The sequence below is a fragment of the Oncorhynchus masou genome, chromosome 26, assembly GCF_036934945.1.
Source record: "Oncorhynchus masou masou isolate Uvic2021 chromosome 26, UVic_Omas_1.1, whole genome shotgun sequence".
Taxonomy (NCBI): Eukaryota; Metazoa; Chordata; class Actinopteri; order Salmoniformes; family Salmonidae; genus Oncorhynchus; species Oncorhynchus masou.
Window position 1 is genome coordinate 11293602 of NC_088237.1, and position 21483 is coordinate 11315084.

The following is a 21483-nucleotide window of genomic DNA, read 5'->3' on the forward strand; positions in this document are numbered from 1 at the left end:
AAAGAGCATCACATTTCTCTCCTTCTCACTCTTTCTTTCTGTCTGTCTACTTTCATCTCTTTTGCCGTTTGGTTGATTTTGGATAGGGACAAGTAACAAACACATTGACACATTGAACAAACAATCGTCCCACGGATGTTTCCATCTTATGCTAATGTCCGAGAGCCATCCCCTAGAATGGCTCTTCTGGAAACAAAAGGAACGCATATTCAATTCAAATCCCATTTAAATCACATATCAGTACATTATCACAATTATATGCAGTATTGTCATTGTGGTGGCAGAATTTGGGGTGAGCTGTTGTAACTTCTCAAGGGGATATGTTCTGTGTTGGACTGTGATTGTTATGCCTTTTCATAGAGTTCTGATATGTCTGCAACCTGACACAAGGCCATTGTGTTCCGAAACGGCTGCTTGCAGTAAATAACTCTTGCGTAAACTATATGATTGTATCATCACCTCCCACTTATATAAGGGGCATGTAACATTTTACTCTTGGAATTCTTCCCCATGAAATCAGAGATAGATCTCCCCTGCAGCTGCTTGCCTCAAGATTGTTTCTATTATACAATTAAATAGTCTCTGCTTTAAATCTTTGGATCAAATGTTAGACAACAAGTAGAAGCACCGCGCAAATGTCCTACGTGTTGACCAATATTTACAACGTGGAAGGCGGTACGAGGGCCTTAACGCGTCTGTTGAGGACACACGGCAGCTCATACATTGGTTGCACTGTTGGAGCTGTAAGCAACCCAGTCTTTGGTGTTTCTTTTGAATGCATGAAATGTTTATGATCTTCTGACGAAGTGTTCCCTGCATGTGAGGAGGAGGAGGACTGTTTTATAGGGATATTTAGAGGGACCCTGGTTTCAAGGCCCCTCTGGTGGACATTTCAAGCCGTTGCAGCTTCGGCCTGCGTTTGGTCAGGGATTTAGGCGCAAAAACCATTGAGACACTTAAACTCAAGATTCCCATTTGCAAATTTGATGGAGAGTTCAACACTTTTCAAGACGTGACGATGGATGGTAGCGTATGTGCTTTCGGTCCAGGATTTTCAGTGCAACGTTGTACAGAGACTCTAGGGGTCTCAGCACTGGCTGGCAGGCCTGGAACCAGGATGTTATACAGTAGAACACATGAGAGAACACCACTGCATGTAAGAATAAGAAGACAGGGTCGAGAGGCAGACACTTCTTATTCATGTGAAACAGTGGCGGTTTGCTTTGACGCTTCTACCGATCTTTTAGTGGGTCCAGTCTGATCGGCAGATATTTCACCACGTTCTACTGATCTTTTAGTGGGTCCAGGCTGATCGACAGATATTTCACCACGTTCTACTGATCTTTTAGTGGGTCCAGTCTGATCGGCAGATATTTCACCACGTTCTACTGATCTTTTAGTGGGTCCAGGCTGATCGACAGATATTTCACCACGTTCTACCGATCTTTTAGTGGGTCCAGGCTGATCGACAGATATTTCACCACGTCGACTTGTTCAATTGTCTCTCCTTTGATGCTGACAGAGAGTGACGCAATTGGTCGGAGAAATTGAAGGCGGGGAGTTTGGAGAACAGAACACTGTGATTAACTGTGTCAAAGGACTTTTTCATGTCATGGAAGACTGCTCCGACCACATTTCCCTTATCTAGTGATTTCTTGATGTTCTCGAGTGGTACAACGTTTTCGTTTCAGTGAAGTATTTTTGGTCTGAATACAGATTGTTCCCAGTGCAAGTACTGATACTATTTCAGATATGATATGAGCTGTTTATCCTCTCACTCTCTTTCTAGAGAGGATAATTTTCTCCCAATGTTTTTCTTTCACAGTCATATTTGTTTTCAGTTTTGGGGAAAAAAATTGCCTGTATGTCTGCAAAGTCCTCGCAGCGTAACAGGAAATGCAGCTCTGTCTCGACCTCTCTTTGAGGGCAGAGTGTGCACAGCCTGTCCTCACTGGGTAGCCAGATCTGCCTGTGATGGCCGGTCTCTATGGCCAGGCTGTGTTCACTGAGCCTGTACATAGAAAACTGAGAAAAACACTGCTCTATCAGTTACAGTGGTCACCATGCCACCAAGTGTCTGAGGCCAAACAGCATTCAACCGTGCTTTGGGTTATTGTGGTGTCTTTCCAATAAGTCATATATTTTTACTTTTGTTTTTCATCGGGTTCAACCCCCCCCCCTCTCTGCTCGTCTTACCTCTGGTGCTGGACGGAGCAGAGCTGGTCACGTTGGGAGAGGCAGAATGATTGGAGCTGAGGCTCGAGGTAGATGGGCTGGGCTGCAGGGATAAACAACTACATCAACAGTATCACTGGCAAGTTAAGAATTATAGACAGCCAGGATCGTGTGGGGGAGTGGAATTATCCAAATCTAGTTTAGATCGTTGCCTTTCTCAAGTGACTTTTTGCAAACACCAACAAAAAAAAGGAATTCACTGAAAAAGGATGGTTGAGGGTAAATTCAATTGGAATTGAACCTGCATGTTGAAGACTTCGTCAGAGCTTTCCGACTGCCCTGTGATGTTGCTCACTTCATTGGAGGCCTGAGAGGACAGCGATGATGACGAGTAGCGGTTGACAGCCGGGTAGGTGAGGGGACTGATCAAGACAGACAGACAGACAGACAGACAGACAGACAGACAGACAGACAGACAGACAGACACACACAGACACACAGACAGACACACAGACAGACACACAGACAGACACACAGACCAGTTACTTTCAGAATTTGGTTGAGCATTCATCTGACATAATACCATATGGTTCTGATAAAAAGGCCCATTATCTCTCCTTAAATCACAAGTTGTAACTGCTAATGCGTTTTACATTTGCAAGATGTCGACTTAAGAGGACAGTAAAAACTCAGTGAGAGAAATGTCAGTGACAGATTGAGGCTGGGTGTGTGTGTGGGTGTCTCTGGGCAGTGTAGGTTTGTGCCCCTTTACGCTCGATGGAGGTAGGATGTCACAGGTAGAGAATGGCAGGGTCACTGAGCACACACACACACACACACAATTTGTCCACCAGCCTGGCAACACACATACACACACACACACACACCTCTACGCCCATATGGTGCCAAACCAGGGAGTGAGAAAGAGGAGAGAGGAGCGAGAGATAGAGAGAGAGTGAGCTAAAGAGTATAGGATGTGCAGACAGAAAGGGAGAGGAAAGGAGAGAGAGAGAAAGAGACGAGGACAATGTTTCTCACCTGCGTCTGGCCACCACGCGAGCGCCATCTGGGCTGATGATGTTGGGAACCGAGTTCCTGCATGAACTACGCGGGCTGCCATTGGTGAAGTGCACGGGGCTGGCGCGCACATACGCCGGAAACTCCTGGGGTAGGGATTAGAGAGAAGGGCAAACGGAGGGAGAAGGAGAAGAGGGTGGGGAGGAGAAAACATGTGATTCACATATTGTTTATGCTAGCATGAGTTATGGTTGTGCTGACGCAGGTTTGATGAAGGTCAATTTGAGGATTTGACAGGTGGTGCTCCTGTTGTGTGGCCTTCACTAACCTGGATCCCCAGACTAGACTTCATCACATGAAACTGGTCCACCAGCTTCTTGTGTAGAGGTCGCATGTCCTGAGGGACAAACTTCTCGTGGACGGCCAGGCCGTACTCCAGGATGTGAGCCTAGAGGGGGGAGGCGGAGACGGTGCATTTCCTTTGTTAACGTCGATCTCTTCCAGATGAAATATCATCACAAAACTGTAGCAGTTCTCCTATTAAAGTAGGCCTAGTGTTTTCTAACATTGGAAGCTGACCTGCTCGAACATGAGTTCCCTTAGTCGTCCGATCTTCTCCCCGTCCTCAGGGTGATTCACAATGTAGTCCTTCACAAAGAATGCCTGCATGGACACAATTCATTGAATGTTTTCAATTTGTTTGATATCATCAGTTTACTTCATTGTGTCACCATGTTGTCGGTCGGACTGTCTATCGGTCAGACTGTGACAGTCGGTCGGACTGTCTGACTGTCTGTCGGACTGTCTGTCGGACTGTCGGTCGGTCGGACTGTCGGACTGTCTGTCGGACTGTCGGTCGGTCGGTCGGTCGGACTGTCGGTCGGACTGTCGGTCGGTCGGACTGTCGGTCGGTCGGACTGTCGGTCGGTCGGACTGTCTGTCGGTCGGACTGTCTGTCGGTCGGACTGTCTGACTGTCGGTCAGACTGTCGGTCGGACTGTCGGTCGGACTGTCTGTCGGTCGGACTGTCTGTCAGACTGTCGGACTGTCTGTCGGACTGTCTGTCTGTCAGACTGTCTGTCTGTCAGACTGTCTGTCGGACTGCCGGTCGGTCGGACTGCCGGCCGGTCGGACTGCCGGCCGGTCGGACTGCCGGCCGGTCGGACTGCCGGCCGGTCGGACTGCCGGTCGGACTGTCTGTCGGTCGGACTGTCTGTCGGTCGGACTGTCTGTCGGACTGCCGGTCGGACTGCCGGTCGGACTGCCGGTCGGACGGTCGGTCGGACTGTCGGTCGGTTTGTCGGTCGGACTGTCGGACTGTCGGTCGGTCGGTGGGTTTGTCGGTCGGACTGCTGGTCGGTCTGGGGGTTTGTCGGTCGGACTGTCGGACGGTCGGTGGGTTTGTCGGTCGGACTGCCGGTCGGTCGGACTGTCTGTCGGTCGGACTGTCTGTCGGACTGCCGGTCGGTCGGACTGCCGGTCGGTCGGACTGCCGGTCGGTCGGACTGCCGGTCGGTCGGACTGCCGGCCGGTCGGACTGCCGGTCGGACTGTCTGTCGGTCGGACTGTCTGTCGGTCGGACTGTCGGACTGCCGGTCGGACTGCCGGTCGGACGGTCGGTCGGACTGTCGGTCGGACTGTCGGTCGGACTGTCGGTCGGTCTGTGGGTTTGTCGGTCGGACTGCCGGTCGGTCGGGGGTTGTCGGTCGGACTGTCGGACTGTCGGTCGGTGGGTTTGTCGGTCGGACTGCCGGTCGGTCGGACTGCCGGTCGGACTGTCTGTCGGACTATCTGTCGGACTGCCGGTCGGACTGCCGGTCGGACGGTCGGTCGGACTGTCGGTCGGACTGTCGGTCGGTCGGTGGGTTTGTCGGTCGGACTGCCGGTCGGTCGGGGGGTTTGTCGGTCGGACTGTCGGTCGGTCGGTGGGTTTGTCGGTCGGACTGCCGGTCGGTCGGACTGCCTGTCGGTCGGACTGTCTGTCGGTCGGACTGTCTGTCGGTCGGACTGTCTGTCGGTCGGACTGTCTGTCGGTCGGACTGTCTGTCGGTCGGACTGTCTGTCGGTCGGACTGTCTGTCGGTCGGACTGTCTGTCGGTCGGACGGTCGGACTGTCTGTCGGACTGTCGGTCGGTCGGACTGTCGGTCGGACTGTCGGTCGGACTGTCGGTCGGACTGTCGGTCGGACTGTCGGTCGGACTGTCTGTCAGAAAACTAACATCATCAACTCAAAATCTCTTTAACAATCTTCAGTGGAGAGAGAGCCAAAGGAGAAAGCAGGGTTTGGTCTCCTTTACAAGGTCTTTGTGGGGGGCTATCTCCAAAGAGAGTGAGAAATGGGAGAGCGGGAGAGGGGAGGGGGACTCAAAAGACTCAAAGGGGAGAGGAGCTCACTGCTTACTTCAAAGCCCCCTCCCAAACAGGCATGGTCGTATCTGTGTCTACCATCTGAGTGTGTGAGGCAACCTCTACCATGACGCTTGAGAACAATATAACAGCGCTAGCTAGGCTACAGTAACACGCTCATCTCCCGATTGTTATCCTCGACACAGAACACAGCTTCACGACCCCTGCTGTGACGCTGTGACCGCCAGGGTCGATTTGACCGAAAGAACCGGTGTGAGAACCGGTGTCCAAATGCCACAGAAATATATATTCAAAAGGAAAAAAGGGACTTATTCCGTCTCAGTGAACCGGCTGTATGAATAATACAGTCTGAAACACTTAGCCAAGGGTGGAAATATAATCAATATTTGCATCAAATTATACTTTTCTCTGGTGCTGGTTGGACTTGAGATTGGAGGAGAAACTCCAAGTGTCAAGTGACGTTGTGAATCATTATAAAACCTCAATTAAAGATGAAACGGCGGCCATAAATAGATATTAAATCAGGCTGGATTCTCCTTCGGGGCTGGAACTATAACCATGAGCAATAAATCGAAATATGAATGCTGATATCGGCTTCATTTATGGCTGAACAAATTGGCATAAAAGTCAATTGCGTTATCCTAATAAAAGGAACTGATTTATGCTGTATTGTGTGCAATGTTCCTCAAGAGAACTCCATACGTCAATACCATGGAGCATTAGGCAGACAAAATGTGCATGTATGACATTCTCATTGCCTTCATGGACAGTAAATAGATCACCATTATCTCTCTCTATCGTACACACTTTAAATTACATTTATAAAATGTATGCATTGAATATCACCTACTGGATCTAAAACAGTCACGTCATGTCGTCTATAGATTCTGCAGAATCGTATATCATCATATCCTTCATACAATGAGCCTATTGGATCAAAGCTCTGGCAGATAATGTACTTCAAGCAGCAACAGGTGGGCTTTGAGCAAACACAACCGTAGCTAACCGAGCTATTCTCTCCCGGGTCAAACTCATTTCCTACAACATCCTCATCTCTAGCATCATCTCATCATCTCCACCGCCAGTTTTAATAGAGGTGAGAGGTAGTGGCGGTCATGAGGAGAGCAGACCCCTGCTAACTTGGCCCTCGCTGCAAAACTCAATATGGCTTGCTGTAGTGATAATGTGAAGTTGCTAAGCAACCGAGAGCCACTGTACAGTACACACAGTCCGCTGGCTGTATCATTGAAAAGGAGTGATTATAACTCGGACGCTATGGCACTCCGTGATGGATTTGGAAAGGAAATAAAGGCTTCATTCAACACTTAATTTACAGTACAGAGATTCAGGACATTAACTACTGTATGTATTTTGAAGGAAATATTTCAATGTAATGTGTGATTTATATGCCCTTGAACGTGTCTGAAGGAACTCCTTATTCTATGTGTCTGTCCGTCTCTGTCTGTCCGTCTCCGCGTGTCTGTATGTCTGTCCGTCTCTGTCTGTCCGTCTCCGCGTGTCTGTATGTCTGTCCGTCTCTGTCTGTCCGTCTCCGCGTGTCTGTCTGTCTGTCTGTCCGTCTCTGTCCGTCCGTCTCCGCGTGTCTGTCTGTCCGTCCGTCTGTCCGTCTCTGTCTGTCCGTCCGTCCGTCTCCGTCCGTCCGTCCGTCCGTCCCCCCGCCCGTCCGTCCGTCCGTCCGTCCGTCCCCGCACGCCCGTCCGTCCGTCCCCCTCCGCCCGTCCGTCCCCGCCCGCCCGTCCGTCCCCCCCCGTCCGTCCGCCCGTCCCCCTACTCCGGATCTAAAACAGTCCGTCTCCGCGTGTCCGCCCGTCCGTCTCCAGCGTGTCCGCATATCCGTCTCCAATGTCCCTATTGGTCTCCGCTGTCCAGATAATGTCCGTCTCCGCGTGCAACAGGTCCGTCTCCGCCGCAAACGTCTCCGTGTCTGTCCGTCCGTCCGTCTCCCGCGTGTCAAACTCTTTCCGTACAACATCCTCATGTCTGTCATCATCCGTCCCGCGTCCACCGTCCGTCTCCAGGTGAGTCCGTCCGTCCCCGCGTGTCTGTCCGTCCGTCCGTCCCGCGTGTTTGTCCCTCCGTGTGTCAAAACTCCGTCCGTCCTGTGTGATAATGTCCGTCCGTCTCGCCGTGTGTGTCTGTCCGTCCGTCACCGTGTGTGTCTGTCCGTCCGTGTGTGTCTATCCGTCCGTCCGTCCGTGTGTTGTCCGTCCGTCCGTGTACAGTCCAGTCCGTCCGTCCTACTGTCCGTGTTGTCCGTCCGTCCGTCAATGTAATGTGTGATTTATCCGCCCGTCCGTCCGTGTCTGTCCCTTCCGTCTCCGTGTGTCTGTCCGTCCGTCCGTCCGTCCCGTCCGTGTCCGTCCGTCCGTCCGTCCGTCCCCGTCCGCCCGCCGTCCGTCCCGCGTGTCCCGTCCCGTGTCGTCCCCCGTCCGTCCGTCCGCCTCCGCGTGTCCGTGTCCGTCCGCCCGTCCGTCCGTCCGCCGTGTCTGTCCGTCCGTCCGTCCGTCCGTCCGCCTCCGCGTGTCCGTCCGTCCGTCCGCCTCCGCGTGTCTGTCCGTCCGTCCGTCCGCCTCCGCGTGTCTGTCCGTCCGTCCGTCCGCCTCCGCGTGTCTGTCCGTCCGTCCGTCCGTCCGTCCGTCCGCCTCCGCGTGTCTGTCCGTCCGTCCGTCCGTCCGTCCGCCTCCGCGTGTCTGTCCGTCCGTCTGTCCGTCCGTCCGCCCGTCTGCCTCCCCGTGTCTGTCCGTCCGTCCGCCTCCGCGTGTCTGTCCGTCCGTCCGTCTGTCCGTCCGTCCGCCTCGCGTGTCCCGTCCGTCCGCCTCCGCGTGTCCGTCCGTCCGTCCGTCCGTCTCGCGTGTCTCCGTCCGTCCGTCCGTCTCCGCGTGTCCGTCCGTCCCGTCTGTCCGTCCGTCCGTCTCCGCGTGTCTGTCCGTCCGTCCGTCCGTCCGTCCCCGCGTGTCCGTCCGTCCGTCCGTCCCCGCGTGTCCGTCCGTCCGTCCGTCCGTCCGTCCCCGCGTGTCTGTCCGTCCGTCTCCGCGTGTCTGTCCGTCCGTCCGTCCGTCCCCGCGTGTCTGTCCGTCCGTCCGTCCGTCTCCGCGTGTTTGTCTGTCCGTGTGTCCGTCCGTGTGTGTCTGTCCGTCCGTCCGTCCTCCGTCCGTCCGTCCGTCCGTCCGTCCGTCCGTCCGTCCGTCCGTCCGTCCGTCCGTCCGTCCGTCTGTCCGTCCGTCCGTCCGTGTGTGTCTGTCCGTCCGTCCGTCCGTGTGTGTCTGTCCGTGTGTGTCTGTCCGTCCGTCCGTCGTGTGTGTCCGTCCGTGTCCGTCCGTCCGTCCGTCCGTGTGTGTCTGTCCGTGTGTCCGTCCGTCCGTCCGTGTGTCTGTCCCGTCCGCCCGTCCGTCCGTCCGCCCGTCCGCGTCTCCGTCCGTCCGTCCGTCCCCGTCCGTCCGCCCGCCCGTCCGCGCCCGCTCCCGCCTCCGTCCGTCCGTCCGTCCGTCCCGCCTCGCGTGTCTGTCCGTCCGTCTGTCGTCCGTCCGCCTCCGCGTGTCTGTCCGTCCGTCCGTCCGCCTCCGCGTCTGTCCGTCCGTCCGTCCGTCCGCGTGTCTGTCCGTCCGTCCGTCCGTCCGTCCGTCTCCGCGTGTCTGTCCGTCCGTCCGCCCGTCCGTCCGTCTCCGCGTGTCTGTCCGTCTGTCCGTCCGTCCGTCCCGCGTGTCTGTCCGTCCGTCTCCGCGTGTCTGTCCGTCCGTCCGTCCGTCCCGCGTGTCTGTCCGTCCGTCCGTCTCCGCGTGTTTGTCTGTCCGTGTGTCTGTCCGTCCGTCCGTGTGTCTGTCCGTCCGTCCGTGTGTGTCTGTCCGTCCGTCCGTCCGTGTGTGTCTGTCCGTGTCCTGTCCGTCCGTCCGTCCGTCCGTCCGTCTGTGTGTGTCTGTCCGTCCGTCCGTCCGTGTGTGTCTGTCCGTGTGTGTGTCTGTCCGTCCGTCCGTCCGTGTGTCTGTCTGTCCGCCCCCGTCCGTGTGTCCGCCTCCGTCCGTCCGTCCGTCCGCCCGCCCGTCCCCGCCTCCGCCCGCCCGTCCCCGCCTCCGCCCGCCCCGTCCGTCCCGCCTCCGCCCGTCCCCGCCCGCCTCCGTCCCGCCTCCGCCCGCGCCTCCGCCCGCCCCGTCCCGCCTCCGCCCGCCCGTCCCGCCTCCGCCAGTCCGTCCCCGCCTCCGCCCGTCCGTCCCCCCGTCCCGCCCGTCCGTCCCGCCCGCCCGCACCCGCCCGTCTTTGTCTTCGTCACTGTCTGTCTATCTCCCCCTGTCTTTTTGTCTGTCTGCGTCTGTCTATCTCTCTGTGTCTCTGTCAGTGCTCTCTTTAAACAAACACATAAGGCAGACTGCAGATCTAGCAAGCCCAGACAATGTCTCCACACAATGCTGAGTGACCAATGTAAGCCAGGGACATCATCATTGCTCTCTGACCTCTTGGTAGCGTGCGAGCCCCCCGTTGACGGCGGCGTCAATGACCCCGTTGAGGCACATGGTAAGGGGGTTGATGTTCTGCATCTGCCTGCTCTGGCACTGGGCGATCAGCATCCGCAACTGCAGGTTCTTGTTCTCAATCACCTCGATGGCATTCTCCAACGGGCTCACTTCCACCTAGAGGAGGAGAACACAGGGTGGTAAGGTATGAGTATATATACAGACATATGCTTACCTCTATGTAGAGATTCAACACACACAGTGTGTGTATAAGTAGAGACAAGAAACACAAAATAAGGCAGGCTACATAAACACAATGCATTTTCTCTCTCACACACACACACACACACCTCTCAAATACACAGCATTCAGTATGCAGCTTGATCCTTCATAAATTCCAGAGTAACATTATAATTATGAATCTCATGAATATTATGAATAACGTTCACCCTTCTCTTAAAGGGACATTTCACAATCATTGGGAACACTTCTCTACCCATATATATATATATTTTTACTACAAATCATAGAAAAGCAGTTTTCAAAGATGTTGATATCGGGGTGGTGCTGGAGATGAAATGCCCCTTTGACACAAGTCTACGCTCAGGGAGTTATGTGGGGCTCTCCGCAAAGTTAGAACATAGCAGGGTCAGCATTGAGCAGGGTGTCGTGAATGGGGTTAATATGAGGGGGTTATTGAAGGAGCGTAAGAGACTCACCAGTTCTCTCTTCTCCACCTCGAACCATCTGGAGATTCCTGGCAGGCTCTGGACCAGGGTTAGTGAGGTCCTCTCGACCCACAAGCTCTGAAAATACACACACACACACACACACACACACACGCCGGACATGCGCAGGCAGGCACACACACACACTTCATGTTAAAGCTGGAAAACATTCACCCACACATCTGAGCAGCACAAAACACTGCTTTTCTCTCCTCTTAATATTATATGACGTGTCGACACTGGCTCATAGAACGTCCGAGTACTACACATCCTCATGGAAACAGAGTCCTCATAGCAACCGTCTACGACGATCTACAAATGACGCCGTGTCACCTCATTAAATGAACTAAAACACGACTCTTATATATTCCACTGAAACCTTTCCTTGAACCCACAATTCGTTTAGAAACCAAATGGCATTTTTCGGTCCATCCTTTTACAAGATCATAATCAACACGGAACTGATTCATGCTACTTCATATTCCTTCATATTAAATGTCAAATTGACCTGATCTGAACAGTGTTTCTCAGGCATTAAGTAGACTCAAAAGAGACAGCTGGGAAAGCTAAACCTCAGTACGATATGATGATATCCAATTCATAAACCTGACGACATTAGGTTAAGGACTGGGGATTGAGTGAGCGTGGGGGGGGGTGGAGTCTGGAGAGATGACATTTTAGACTGAGCTCCATGGCTGCGGTTCAAACGCTTAAAAAAAAAAGACACACCCTGTCCCCTCAGCCCTCAAATTAAGTGGACACTTCTGATGACGTATCATGACCTCGCGATGGAGGAAGGAATGATTTTTTTTAAACGGAGCGCCTCTTGGCCGGAAATTCTTCACTCGTTCATCCCACGACGATTGTGTTTTCAGCCACCAGTAGCTTGTTGGGCGCTACAGTCAATTACGAGTGTATGTATACCTATATGAAATATATCATTATTAATATATGCCAACTGTATGATAGCTAGTAAATGAATTAGCTAAATAACGTTAGCCTGCCTAGCTGGAAATGAAGAAGGGACATTTTTTATTTCTACAATGTCCAAAAACATTTTTATCATTTTCTAGCCAAATGTCTAATGTATTTGCATTCGTTTTTTACTTACGCTTGTACGTTAACTTCTCCATCGATGTTGTTTTTGAACGTAACTGTACATTCGCAAAGCCGACTGAAGACGAGGGCCGAGGGACTTACGTTGCAAACGTCCGTTGCTCGGGCTAATCATTTGGACCACCCTCCAAGACGGCGACGGCTATTCCCACCAAGGGCACAAGGCGAGGGTAAGTGGATGAGGGGGTTGTCTTTTAAGTGATTGGACCGTAACCATAGTTTCAGCCTCTCCTCGCTCAGGAGTCGATTTAGTAGGACTGTGAATTAAACAACACCTGAACACACCAGTATACAGAGAGGAAGACCATGAGCCACCCACACAACCACTCAATAAACAAGAGAGTGGCGAGAGGGAGGACGAGATACTCACTTTCCCTCCCTCCCTCCCTCACAGTAAGGAGACAGATGTGTGGTAGACATCAAAGGACGACACTAACAAGTCCAGAAAGGTGAGATAAGATGACGAGATGAGCAAAACAAAAAAGGCAAAGAGAGAGAGAGAAACAGAAAGGCACAGAGGTGACTTCTCGTGTGCAAACACTGCGTGCCCCCCCTCCCCCCACCTTGAACTCGTTCTCCTTGTCCTTGGTGCCCTTGTGAAACGGCCTGTCGTATCTGAACCTCCAGATGTGGTTGACCTTATAGAAGCTCTTGATATTGTCAGGCACTCCGTCTCTCTGCAGCACGTCCTGGCTCTCTGGGATGGGGCTCACCGCGTAGATCTGGAGGTCTGGGCCGGAACGTCAAGGATGCATACAATAGCTTGGACAAAACACACATACACACATAAACGCAAGCACATGCAACCCCCCCCCCCTCCCTGGTTTCACAGGTCTATCCATCCAATTCCTGTGTGAATACATCCTTTCCACTAATCACATCCTGTAGCCATTTATCTGAATGTCCACCCCACACTATATCACAACACATTCCCATTGGCAGCAGGACTGGCCTGTGTCAGTGTAGTGCAGGGAGAGCTCGTCAGCTCATAGATATAAATAGGGACGGGCATGGGTCCAGGAACCTCAATGATTAACGACACGAGGATAACAAAGCTGTACGCTAATGCTGTTTGAGGGGCCTTGTCTGCTCTAATTGCACTTGGAGTAAAGTCACACACAGAACAGACGACAGACACGCACGCACAGAGAGACAGAGAGACAGAGAGACAGAGAGACAGAGAGACAGAGAGAGGCTTCTTCCGAACAGCTGTCCCATCAATCACCAGAGGAGGATCATTAAGATGGCTGCCACGTCCTACAGACATCTTGTGCATTTTTATCAAGGGATCGATCCCGATCTTCACTAAGCACTCGTGTATGTATTTACAGCATGGGCCAGAGATCTGGCTCAGGACCAAGAGGGAGGGAGTCATACCTTCGGTGTGCTCCTCTATAAGCGACATGCTGTAACGGAAGGCTGTCCGCAGCGTAAGAAAACTAGAGTCCAACGGGTTCCCTGGTTCTGCTCGGAAACACTCCTATTATGACTCGTATTGGTATCCTTATTCATAAGGAATTATCAGTCTGGTATAAGAGCTCATTCATATTATTTAGGCCTTCGAGACAATTGGGATGCAGTGCACCACTGTGTGTGTGTGTGTGTGTGTGTGTGTGTGTGTGTGTGTGTGTGTGTGTGTGTGTGTGTGTGTGTGTGTGTGTTTTCACTATCCTTGTGGGGACCATCCTCACAAGGAAAGTAAAACAAGGAACATTTTGACAAGTAGGGACATTTTGCCAGTCCTCACAAGGAAAAAGGATATTTTAGGCGCAAGAGTTAGGCATTAAGGTAATGGTTCAAGTCAGGTTAACCCATTACCCTCATGCCCGTATACGGGTTGAAAATGGCCGATTTGGGCACTGACATCAGAGTGCTTCTTTTGACTGACAACCGTTCTGAACTTGAGCACCACGCGCGACGAGACGTTTGCTCCTACCACCCCCTGCTAATTGGGCAACTTTTGCTAATGTTTTGGTTTGTCGGCGTGAGAGAAATGCTGTAAATAAAGAGGACTCAAAGTCTTTTTTTAAAGACGTTGAGGATTCGAATAAACACCGCTTTAATGTCATACAAGCGAGCCAAAACACCTGTGAGTCCCATGTCATAAAACCCATGAAATATGAGTCTCAACGATCACTATGTTTGATGTACAGTTCAAATATGACACGGGTGTTGTTCTGAACAGAACGAGCCTTTGTTTCATTGTGAAGAAGAGTTGCCGCGGACCTTGCATCTGAAGACACTGATGACTCCATTCTACGCCAACAAAATGACCATCTGCTTCTCTAAATTGCCTTGTGAAAGCTAATCATGTTGGCAATAGAACAAAGCTTTCAAATGACACCCGGGGATGGATGGTGGGGATGCAGGGCTGTGTTCCAATCCAAACAACTGCAAGTGGGCTTGCTCTGGTTCCTAAACGGCACAGTAAGGAGAAGAAAAAAAACAACTTATATTTGAAATGAGCGTTGACATGACTTAGGGACTGTGCCCACTTGGAGACACCAGTGTGACCACTTGGAGACACCAGTGTGCCCACTTGGAGACACCAGTGTGCCCACTTGGAGACACCAGTGTGCCCACTTGGAGACACCAGTGTGCCCACTTGGAGACACCAGTGTGCCCACTTGGAGACACCAGTGTGACCACTTGGAGACACCAGTGTGACCTCTCACTCAAACCCTTGTCATTTGTTTGTTTGCACCTACCTCACATTTTCCAGGAATATTCTTATCATGTTACTCAATATATCCAGAGTGTTTTCAGATTTCGTAGCAAGCGAGGCAAAATGTACAGTAAATGTGAAATGCACATAACATCTACAGTGTAATGGTTTGGATTCAGTCTTGTCAGGTGAACTGTTGTGTTCCTCACCTTTAGTCTAATCATTTTCCCATAATCCCCTGTTCCCGTTTCATTTCTACCATGGTTATACGCACGTTTTCCATATTCTTTCCGTAAGAAACATATCAATTTAGCCCTATCCACCTAGGCCAATTCCCACGAGTGTAAAAGGGTTAGGTTTAAGGTTAGGGAAAATAGGATATTGAATTGGTCCTCACAAGGATGGTAAAACAAACTAGTGTGTGTGTGTGTGTGTGCAGTGTATAATGCACTTAGTCAATAAAGGATACACTGGGCCTCGGCCTGGTAGATGGTCTGGTCTGGCTGGTTGACGTGCTGCATGGCGATGGCGTGGGGGAACTCATTCAGCATGCGCTGCTGGAAGGCCTCCAGCCTCTCGTAGTCATGGCCACGGCACACAAACTCCTTATTCTGCAGACGAGGCAGAGACTCCATCAGAGGGAGAAGCGAGACAGCACAGGGGTGAGGGTGACATCTAGTGGACAGTTAGAGTATCGGCAACAGTCACAGTATCTAGGAGGTCAAACCTAATTCTGGAACTTCAAAATAGGAAATTCATTTTGTAAATATAATAAACACATGCGAACAATGTACATGAGGTTGCTTTTGCGTTACGTTGGTGATCAACACTTAGTTCCAAGTCCTTTTGAGGAAACTAACAGATTGACATTATACTTCACTAGCAACTTGCTTAGGAGTGCAGATGGAAATTGGAGGGCAAACCCCTGTATGAGCAGTTCTACGGCCTCTTAAAAGGTCCTTTCTTTAACAAAACAACCCGTGGTAAAACAGAGCGGTACCCTTAGGAAGAAGGGGAACTTCTTGCCATAGAAGCCGACCCTGAAGAACTCTGGCTCCAGTCTCTGCTGGTCCATGATCTTATCGTACAGCGATGCCTCCATCATCTGTCAACAGGAAACGTTGGTTTACGGAACACTACTCGGTTATATCATCATCCCACTCAGAGACTAAACAGAGAACTGGTCAGGGATCAGTCAGCGCGGAGACATACTGAGAAGGTCTACAGTAACTCACCCTCATCTTGCTGAGGTTCCTGTAGTCGTAGTAAGACTCGTACTGGTCCGCCAGCTCTCTGCACAGAATGATCCCATTCTCCCAACACTTGAGGAAACCAGAGCACATTATCACATTGACAATGGTCACATCTCAATTGGGAACGAGCCTTTTCACCTTTTCATCTCTCTCACGTGAGCAGGATAAGGATTCAAGGAAAAGGGAGCCTCTTTAGAATATTGAGATGCTAGCAAAACATGTCAAATGGCCCGCAGGGGAGACTGGCTGCGGTATGAGTGTTGGCCACTGGGTGGCGGTAGTGTATTAACAATAACCGGGCCAACTGACAGGGCGGACCTGCCGTCACAATGGAGGTGCAGCACCCAGCCAACATGCTAATGAAATGAAAGCTGTCCTTTCCTGAAGCGTTTTAATCCCAAGGCAGCTAGCAGATGGCTTTGGTCGTGATCTCACGGGGAAATCTTTCAAAGAATAATGGGGGAGGACATGTTGAATGATTCAGCAGAGGAATTATGTGTTGGGAGATGCTGAGCAGAGCATTCGAATAATATTGCCTTTTTCTTATGACACTGTCCCAGGGTAATTGTTAATAAAGAGAGAGAGTAGGGGGGGAAGAGAGAACAATAGAGAGAATGAAAAAGAGAGCGAGAGACAGAAAGAACGAAGAAGAGAAAGAATGACAAAGAGAGTGAAAGGGCTAGAGAGAGAGAGAGATCCCACCTTCCCCCTGTCAAAGTTCTGTACAATGGTAAGATGGAGGTACTCCTTCCTCTGCCACTCGCTCTGCATGGGGTAGTTGAGGAACTCTCTGAGGGGCCTTTCGGACCACTCCAACAGCTCGTCATACAACAGAAGAGTGTAGGAGGCCTCTGCACAACACACAACAACACCACATAGTCATGGTTATGCCAAACCCTTGAGCCCCGGAACAGCCACACACTTAAACACACACATACACGGCTTCATTTCCTGGTCATGTTTTACAGTGTACCTGTGTAATTCTGTGCTTTCAGGTGCAGTTCGTACAGTTTGTGGATGTAGCGGATGTACATCTCCTCCTTGTTCAACTCAGTTTTGTAGAAATTCTAGAGAGACAGGCAACCATGGGGAGACAGCGAGAGACAGAGAGAGAGCAAAGTGCACTAATGTTTATCAGCCGCTGAGCAGCAATGAACTCAGTGCCATCTGCCCACATAAACTGGTGCTTTCAGGCTCTAGTGCTTCGGTCCGTTTATATAAGATAAACCTGCAGGACTGAAAGACACCACGCAACAAAATAATACATCCCCCAGGTTGGCATGGTTACAAAGACAACATAGAACATGTTGTGTTGTATGTGGGGGGGAGGGGCGGTGAACTCGTTGAGCCCTGGTCTAAAAAGCACGATCATCGTAGCAACTTTATCACCACTGGGAAAGGAACAAAAACACCGGTCCTGCTCTCTTAACACTATAGTTCAACGGGACAAAAGGCGAGAAACAAACAAAATGGGATTTCTATGGTGACAGGAGAGCAGCGACTGAATCTAGGCGGAGGGCGGAGAGAGACTGTCACTGACCAGCAGACTGACGGTGCAGCCAATCTTCTTCCCATCCACCTCCCCCAGCTTCACGCAGTCCCTGTAGTCCAGCAGCCTCTCCATCAGACGCGTGACGGTGGCGATGAGAGAGACGCCACTCTCCCTCCACGTCTCCCTCTCAATCTTCTTCAAAAGACTGGAATAACGAGAGAGAAAGGGAGCGCGAGAGAAGAGAGAGAAATAGACAGAAGAAAGAAGCGAGCGAGAGAGAGAGAGAGAGAGAGAGAGAAGAGAGAAACAAAGAAGGAGAGAAAGCAGAGAAAAAGACAGAGGAGAGAAATAAAGTCTTCAACCTGCTTGTCCATCATGTTGTCCCGTCCCCCAGCAGTAAAGGACACCCCTCACAGAAGGACAACACACGGTGTGTAGAGCATTGGAGTGTCTTACCTAGGGTATGGACCAAACAGAGGGATTCTACTCCGGGAAAGCAATGGCAAAACAAATTAATAGATTAATAATATCAGCACACACTCACACAAGTTAGTTCAGGGTTAGTGATGTCAGTCAGGTAGATAAGGAGTGAAACAAAAAGACGATATACAGCTATAAAGTGTCTGTCAGGGAAAACTTTACCGATCCACGGAAATAAACTGTATCCAGACCGCACAAATGAGCAATGTGGTGGCACCTAAGCGTTACATTCATAAACGGCCCAATTGATGTCTGACAAAAAGTGGGACTAGGACGTATGGGCTTGCAGTGCGATAAGAGAATTAAACGAACATCGCACAGACCAACAAAAAACAAACACTCACACACACAAACACTACAGCACAAAGCGTGCAAGGTGAAGGGACCAACCTGAGCAGACAAGGAGATCTCAGAGGCGTGAAGGACGATGGATATGAGAGGAGGTGCTTGTCTGGAGAACTCCAGAACTCGTGCCCTTTCCCACCCCACATACATCCCTCCATCCCGTCACGAGTCCTCTTACCTCACTCAATACAACACACAGACAAACTGAACCGGGCACTGACGTTTGCAGTACGGCGTGACCACATGCGCCTTCCCTCGGACTCACATGCTGTTGAAGAGCTCTCTGTACGTCTCGTCCCCTTTGCCTTCTGACATCAGACCGTCCAGTTTGTCGATCAGCTTGGCCTCCACCTGACGAGAGAACGGATTGATTATGTAATCAATCTAGATCAATACACGGATGCCACCGTCGGGTACAGTCGGTAACGGTCTGGTGGAACTGCAATATCCATAAAGTGCCACCAGGGGGTGCTAGTGCTGGCCCTAGCCAGTCCAGTAACAGAGCTATACTTATTTTCCACCATAATTTGCAAATAAATTCATAAAAAATCCTACAATGTGATTATCTGGATTTTTTTTTCTCATTTTGTCTGTCATAGTTGAAGTGTACCTATGATGAAAATTACAGGCCTCTCTCATTTTTTTAAGTGGGAGAACTTGCACAATTGGTGGCTGACTATATACTTTTTTGCCCCACTGTATATGAACTGCATAAATACAGATGGCTCTGGCCATTACCTGTTTGAAGTTTCCACTCCTCCTCTGCTCCCAGTCCATCATGTCATGGAAGATAGGGATCATGACATTCCTCAGGTCAGGCTGGGGAACCAGGGTCACCTCCAGGAACGGACCTATCATCGCCGGGATGAAGTTCAACTTGTGCTCACCTGGAGAGAGAGCAGGAGGGAGAGATGGAGAGAGCAGGAGAGAGAGATGGAGAGAGCAGGAGAGAGAGTGAGTGAGAGATGGATAGTGTGAGGGAGAGAGAGTGAGTGAGGGAGATGGAGAGAGCAGGAGAGGGAGAGAGAGATCAACTACGTTCCTCTGAGAGACGAGCAAGAATCCAAAGAAGTGACACAGAAAGAGAACGAGACTGGGGCTGCATCGTACCTAAGTTCTGCCACATGCTGAAGATCTCACAACCCATCATCACCCTCATGTCCCCATACCTGTACAATGAGACAACACACAGGCGCCAGGTCAGAACAGCGCCGAAGCCAGCATGTGAAAAGTGGAGAAAGTTAGTGCATGTAGAATGTTTTGTAGCGAGCACGCAGAGACGAGACTTACTTCTCCAGTACCCTCTTCCTCTTGGACGGAGAGAAGGACTCCAGTTGAAGACAGGGCTGGTTGATGAAGATGACGGACAGATAGAAGTACGAGTCCCACACCTACGGAAGACGCATTAAAAACACTTCACAGCATGTCGATAACATGCTTTCTTCACGTTGTTTTGTTTTTGTTAAACAAAGAAAGACAAAGTGGACGTTCGCAGCTCTTACCTTGTAGTCAAACTTGTCATTGAGGAAGTTCTTCCTCAGAGCATCAGAGAGGTACAGGACTGTTGTTATGATTACACTGAGACGGGGGGACGGGGGGACGGGGGGTGGACAACAAGATTATGTCGATAAACCAAACTATAAGCAGGTGTCAGCTAAGAATGAGTAACTATGGAGGGACATCATTTTGAATCAAATGTGAGATAAGTGGTGTTACTTGTTGGTGACCAATCGCATGACAGTCCAATCTTTCAGGAACATCTCTGGCCGAATCAGAATGCGGAACACGGTGAAGATCTGCAAGAGGAAGTCCTGAAAGCAGAAAAAGGAGCACACTACATTTACTTGGGTTAACAGCAATTGCCATTCAGCACATCACCAAACTATGAATGGAAAAAGTAATGTATTCAGAGTGGGAGTGCATTCATGATATCCATAGTGTTCATGGTATTCCTTCACCATTACTGTGAACTTAGTGACCCCATTTCCTCCTTTCTGCATTTCTATCTCTCCATCGCACCTCTTCCTCAACCCCTGGCATGACCGTTCCTCATGACGCACACACACTCCTGCTACTGACTATGACACATAAGCGGAGTCATCAGTCAGATTCTGCTGAGTGGTGTGTGTGTGTGTGTGTGTGTGTGTGTGTGTAGCCTTACCCTCAGGTCATCCTTGCTGGTGAAGGCCTGCAGGAGCTGCTGGTAATGTTTATCACTCATCTGTCTGAGGAGAGCCAGCAGGCACGCCACAAACTCCCCCTGTAGACAGAGAGAGAGACAGGGAGAGAGAGAGACAGAGAGACACTGATTATTTGGTACAAATCCGAACTACAACATCTAATTGATCCTCTCAAAATTGGCAAATATCACCTTTGGCTACAATTGAAAAAATAACTAGTACTGACAGACAAATATGTGTTCCTTTGCGCAATATATACCCCCCCCCCCCTCAGAATCCCCATATTACTCAGAGGAGATCTTCCCCACCCTTGAGGAAGAGACGTGCCATTTCCATGCGGACCCAGGGAAATGTGCTCATCTGTGGGGACACAAATGCGTGCACAGGAACACTACCTGATCTAACAGCACACGAGGGGACAGCTTTATTACAGGCCATAGTGTCTCTGTCTTACTCTCACCCTTAGAAACAACAGTGACAGCTTTATTACAGGCCATACTGTTTCTAACTGTCTTCATCTCCCCATAGAAACAACAGTGACAGCTTTATTACAGGCCATAGTGTCTCTGTCTTACTCTCACCCTTAGAAACAACAGTGACAGCTTTATTACAGGCCATAGTGTCTCTAACTGTCTTACTCTCACCCTTAGAAACAACAGTGACAGCTTTATTACAGGCCATAGTGTCTCTGTCTTATCTCACCCTTAGAAACAACAGTGACAGCTTTATTACAGGCCATAGTGTCTCTGTCTTACTCTCACCCTTAGAAACAACAGTGACAGCTTTATTACAGGCCATAGTGTCTCTGTCTTACTCTCACCCTTAGAAACAACAGTGACAGCTTTATTACAGGCCATAGTGTCTCTGTCTTACTCTCACCCTTAGAAACAACAGTGACAGCTTTATTACAGGCCATAGTGTCTCTAACTGTCTTACTCTCACCCTTAGAAACAACAGTGACAGCTTTATTACAGGCCATAGTGTCTCTGTCTTACTCTCACCCTTAGAAACAACAGTGACAGCTTTATTACAGGCCATAGTGTCTCTGTCTTACTCTCACCCTTAGAAACAACAGTGACAGCTTTATTACAGGCCATAGTGTCTCTGTCTTACTCTCACCCTTAGAAACAACAGTGACAGCTTTATTACAGGCCATACTGTTTCTAACTGTCTTCATCTCCCCCATAGAAACAACAGTG

General features: G+C 50.5%; 1 protein-coding gene across 5 annotated transcripts in view; it reads right to left on the reverse strand.

Annotated features, from left to right (window-relative positions):
* The window catches only part of LOC135514793 (dedicator of cytokinesis protein 4-like), a 144301-nt gene that overhangs the window by 18628 nt on the left and 104190 nt on the right, over nucleotides 1-21483 (reverse strand). For all 5 annotated transcript variants that reach the window (XM_064938410.1, XM_064938407.1, XM_064938408.1 and 2 more), the window contains exons 26-46: nucleotides 20266-20364; nucleotides 19821-19915; nucleotides 19607-19682; nucleotides 19395-19495; nucleotides 19215-19273; nucleotides 18843-18991; nucleotides 18370-18455; nucleotides 17328-17484; nucleotides 16761-16854; nucleotides 16490-16638; nucleotides 15770-15856; nucleotides 15535-15639; nucleotides 15004-15145; nucleotides 12433-12599; nucleotides 10745-10831; nucleotides 10026-10202; nucleotides 3772-3855; nucleotides 3521-3640; nucleotides 3214-3338; nucleotides 2477-2597; nucleotides 2197-2278 (exon numbers count right to left, since the gene is read on the reverse strand). In XM_064938410.1, the coding sequence (XP_064794482.1) occupies nucleotides 2197-2278; nucleotides 2477-2597; nucleotides 3214-3338; nucleotides 3521-3640; nucleotides 3772-3855; nucleotides 10026-10202; nucleotides 10745-10831; nucleotides 12433-12599; nucleotides 15004-15145; nucleotides 15535-15639; nucleotides 15770-15856; nucleotides 16490-16638; nucleotides 16761-16854; nucleotides 17328-17484; nucleotides 18370-18455; nucleotides 18843-18991; nucleotides 19215-19273; nucleotides 19395-19495; nucleotides 19607-19682; nucleotides 19821-19915; nucleotides 20266-20364 (2362 nt within the window). The remainder of the gene's footprint in view (nucleotides 1-2196; nucleotides 2279-2476; nucleotides 2598-3213; nucleotides 3339-3520; nucleotides 3641-3771; nucleotides 3856-10025; nucleotides 10203-10744; nucleotides 10832-12432; nucleotides 12600-15003; nucleotides 15146-15534; nucleotides 15640-15769; nucleotides 15857-16489; nucleotides 16639-16760; nucleotides 16855-17327; nucleotides 17485-18369; nucleotides 18456-18842; nucleotides 18992-19214; nucleotides 19274-19394; nucleotides 19496-19606; nucleotides 19683-19820; nucleotides 19916-20265; nucleotides 20365-21483) is intronic.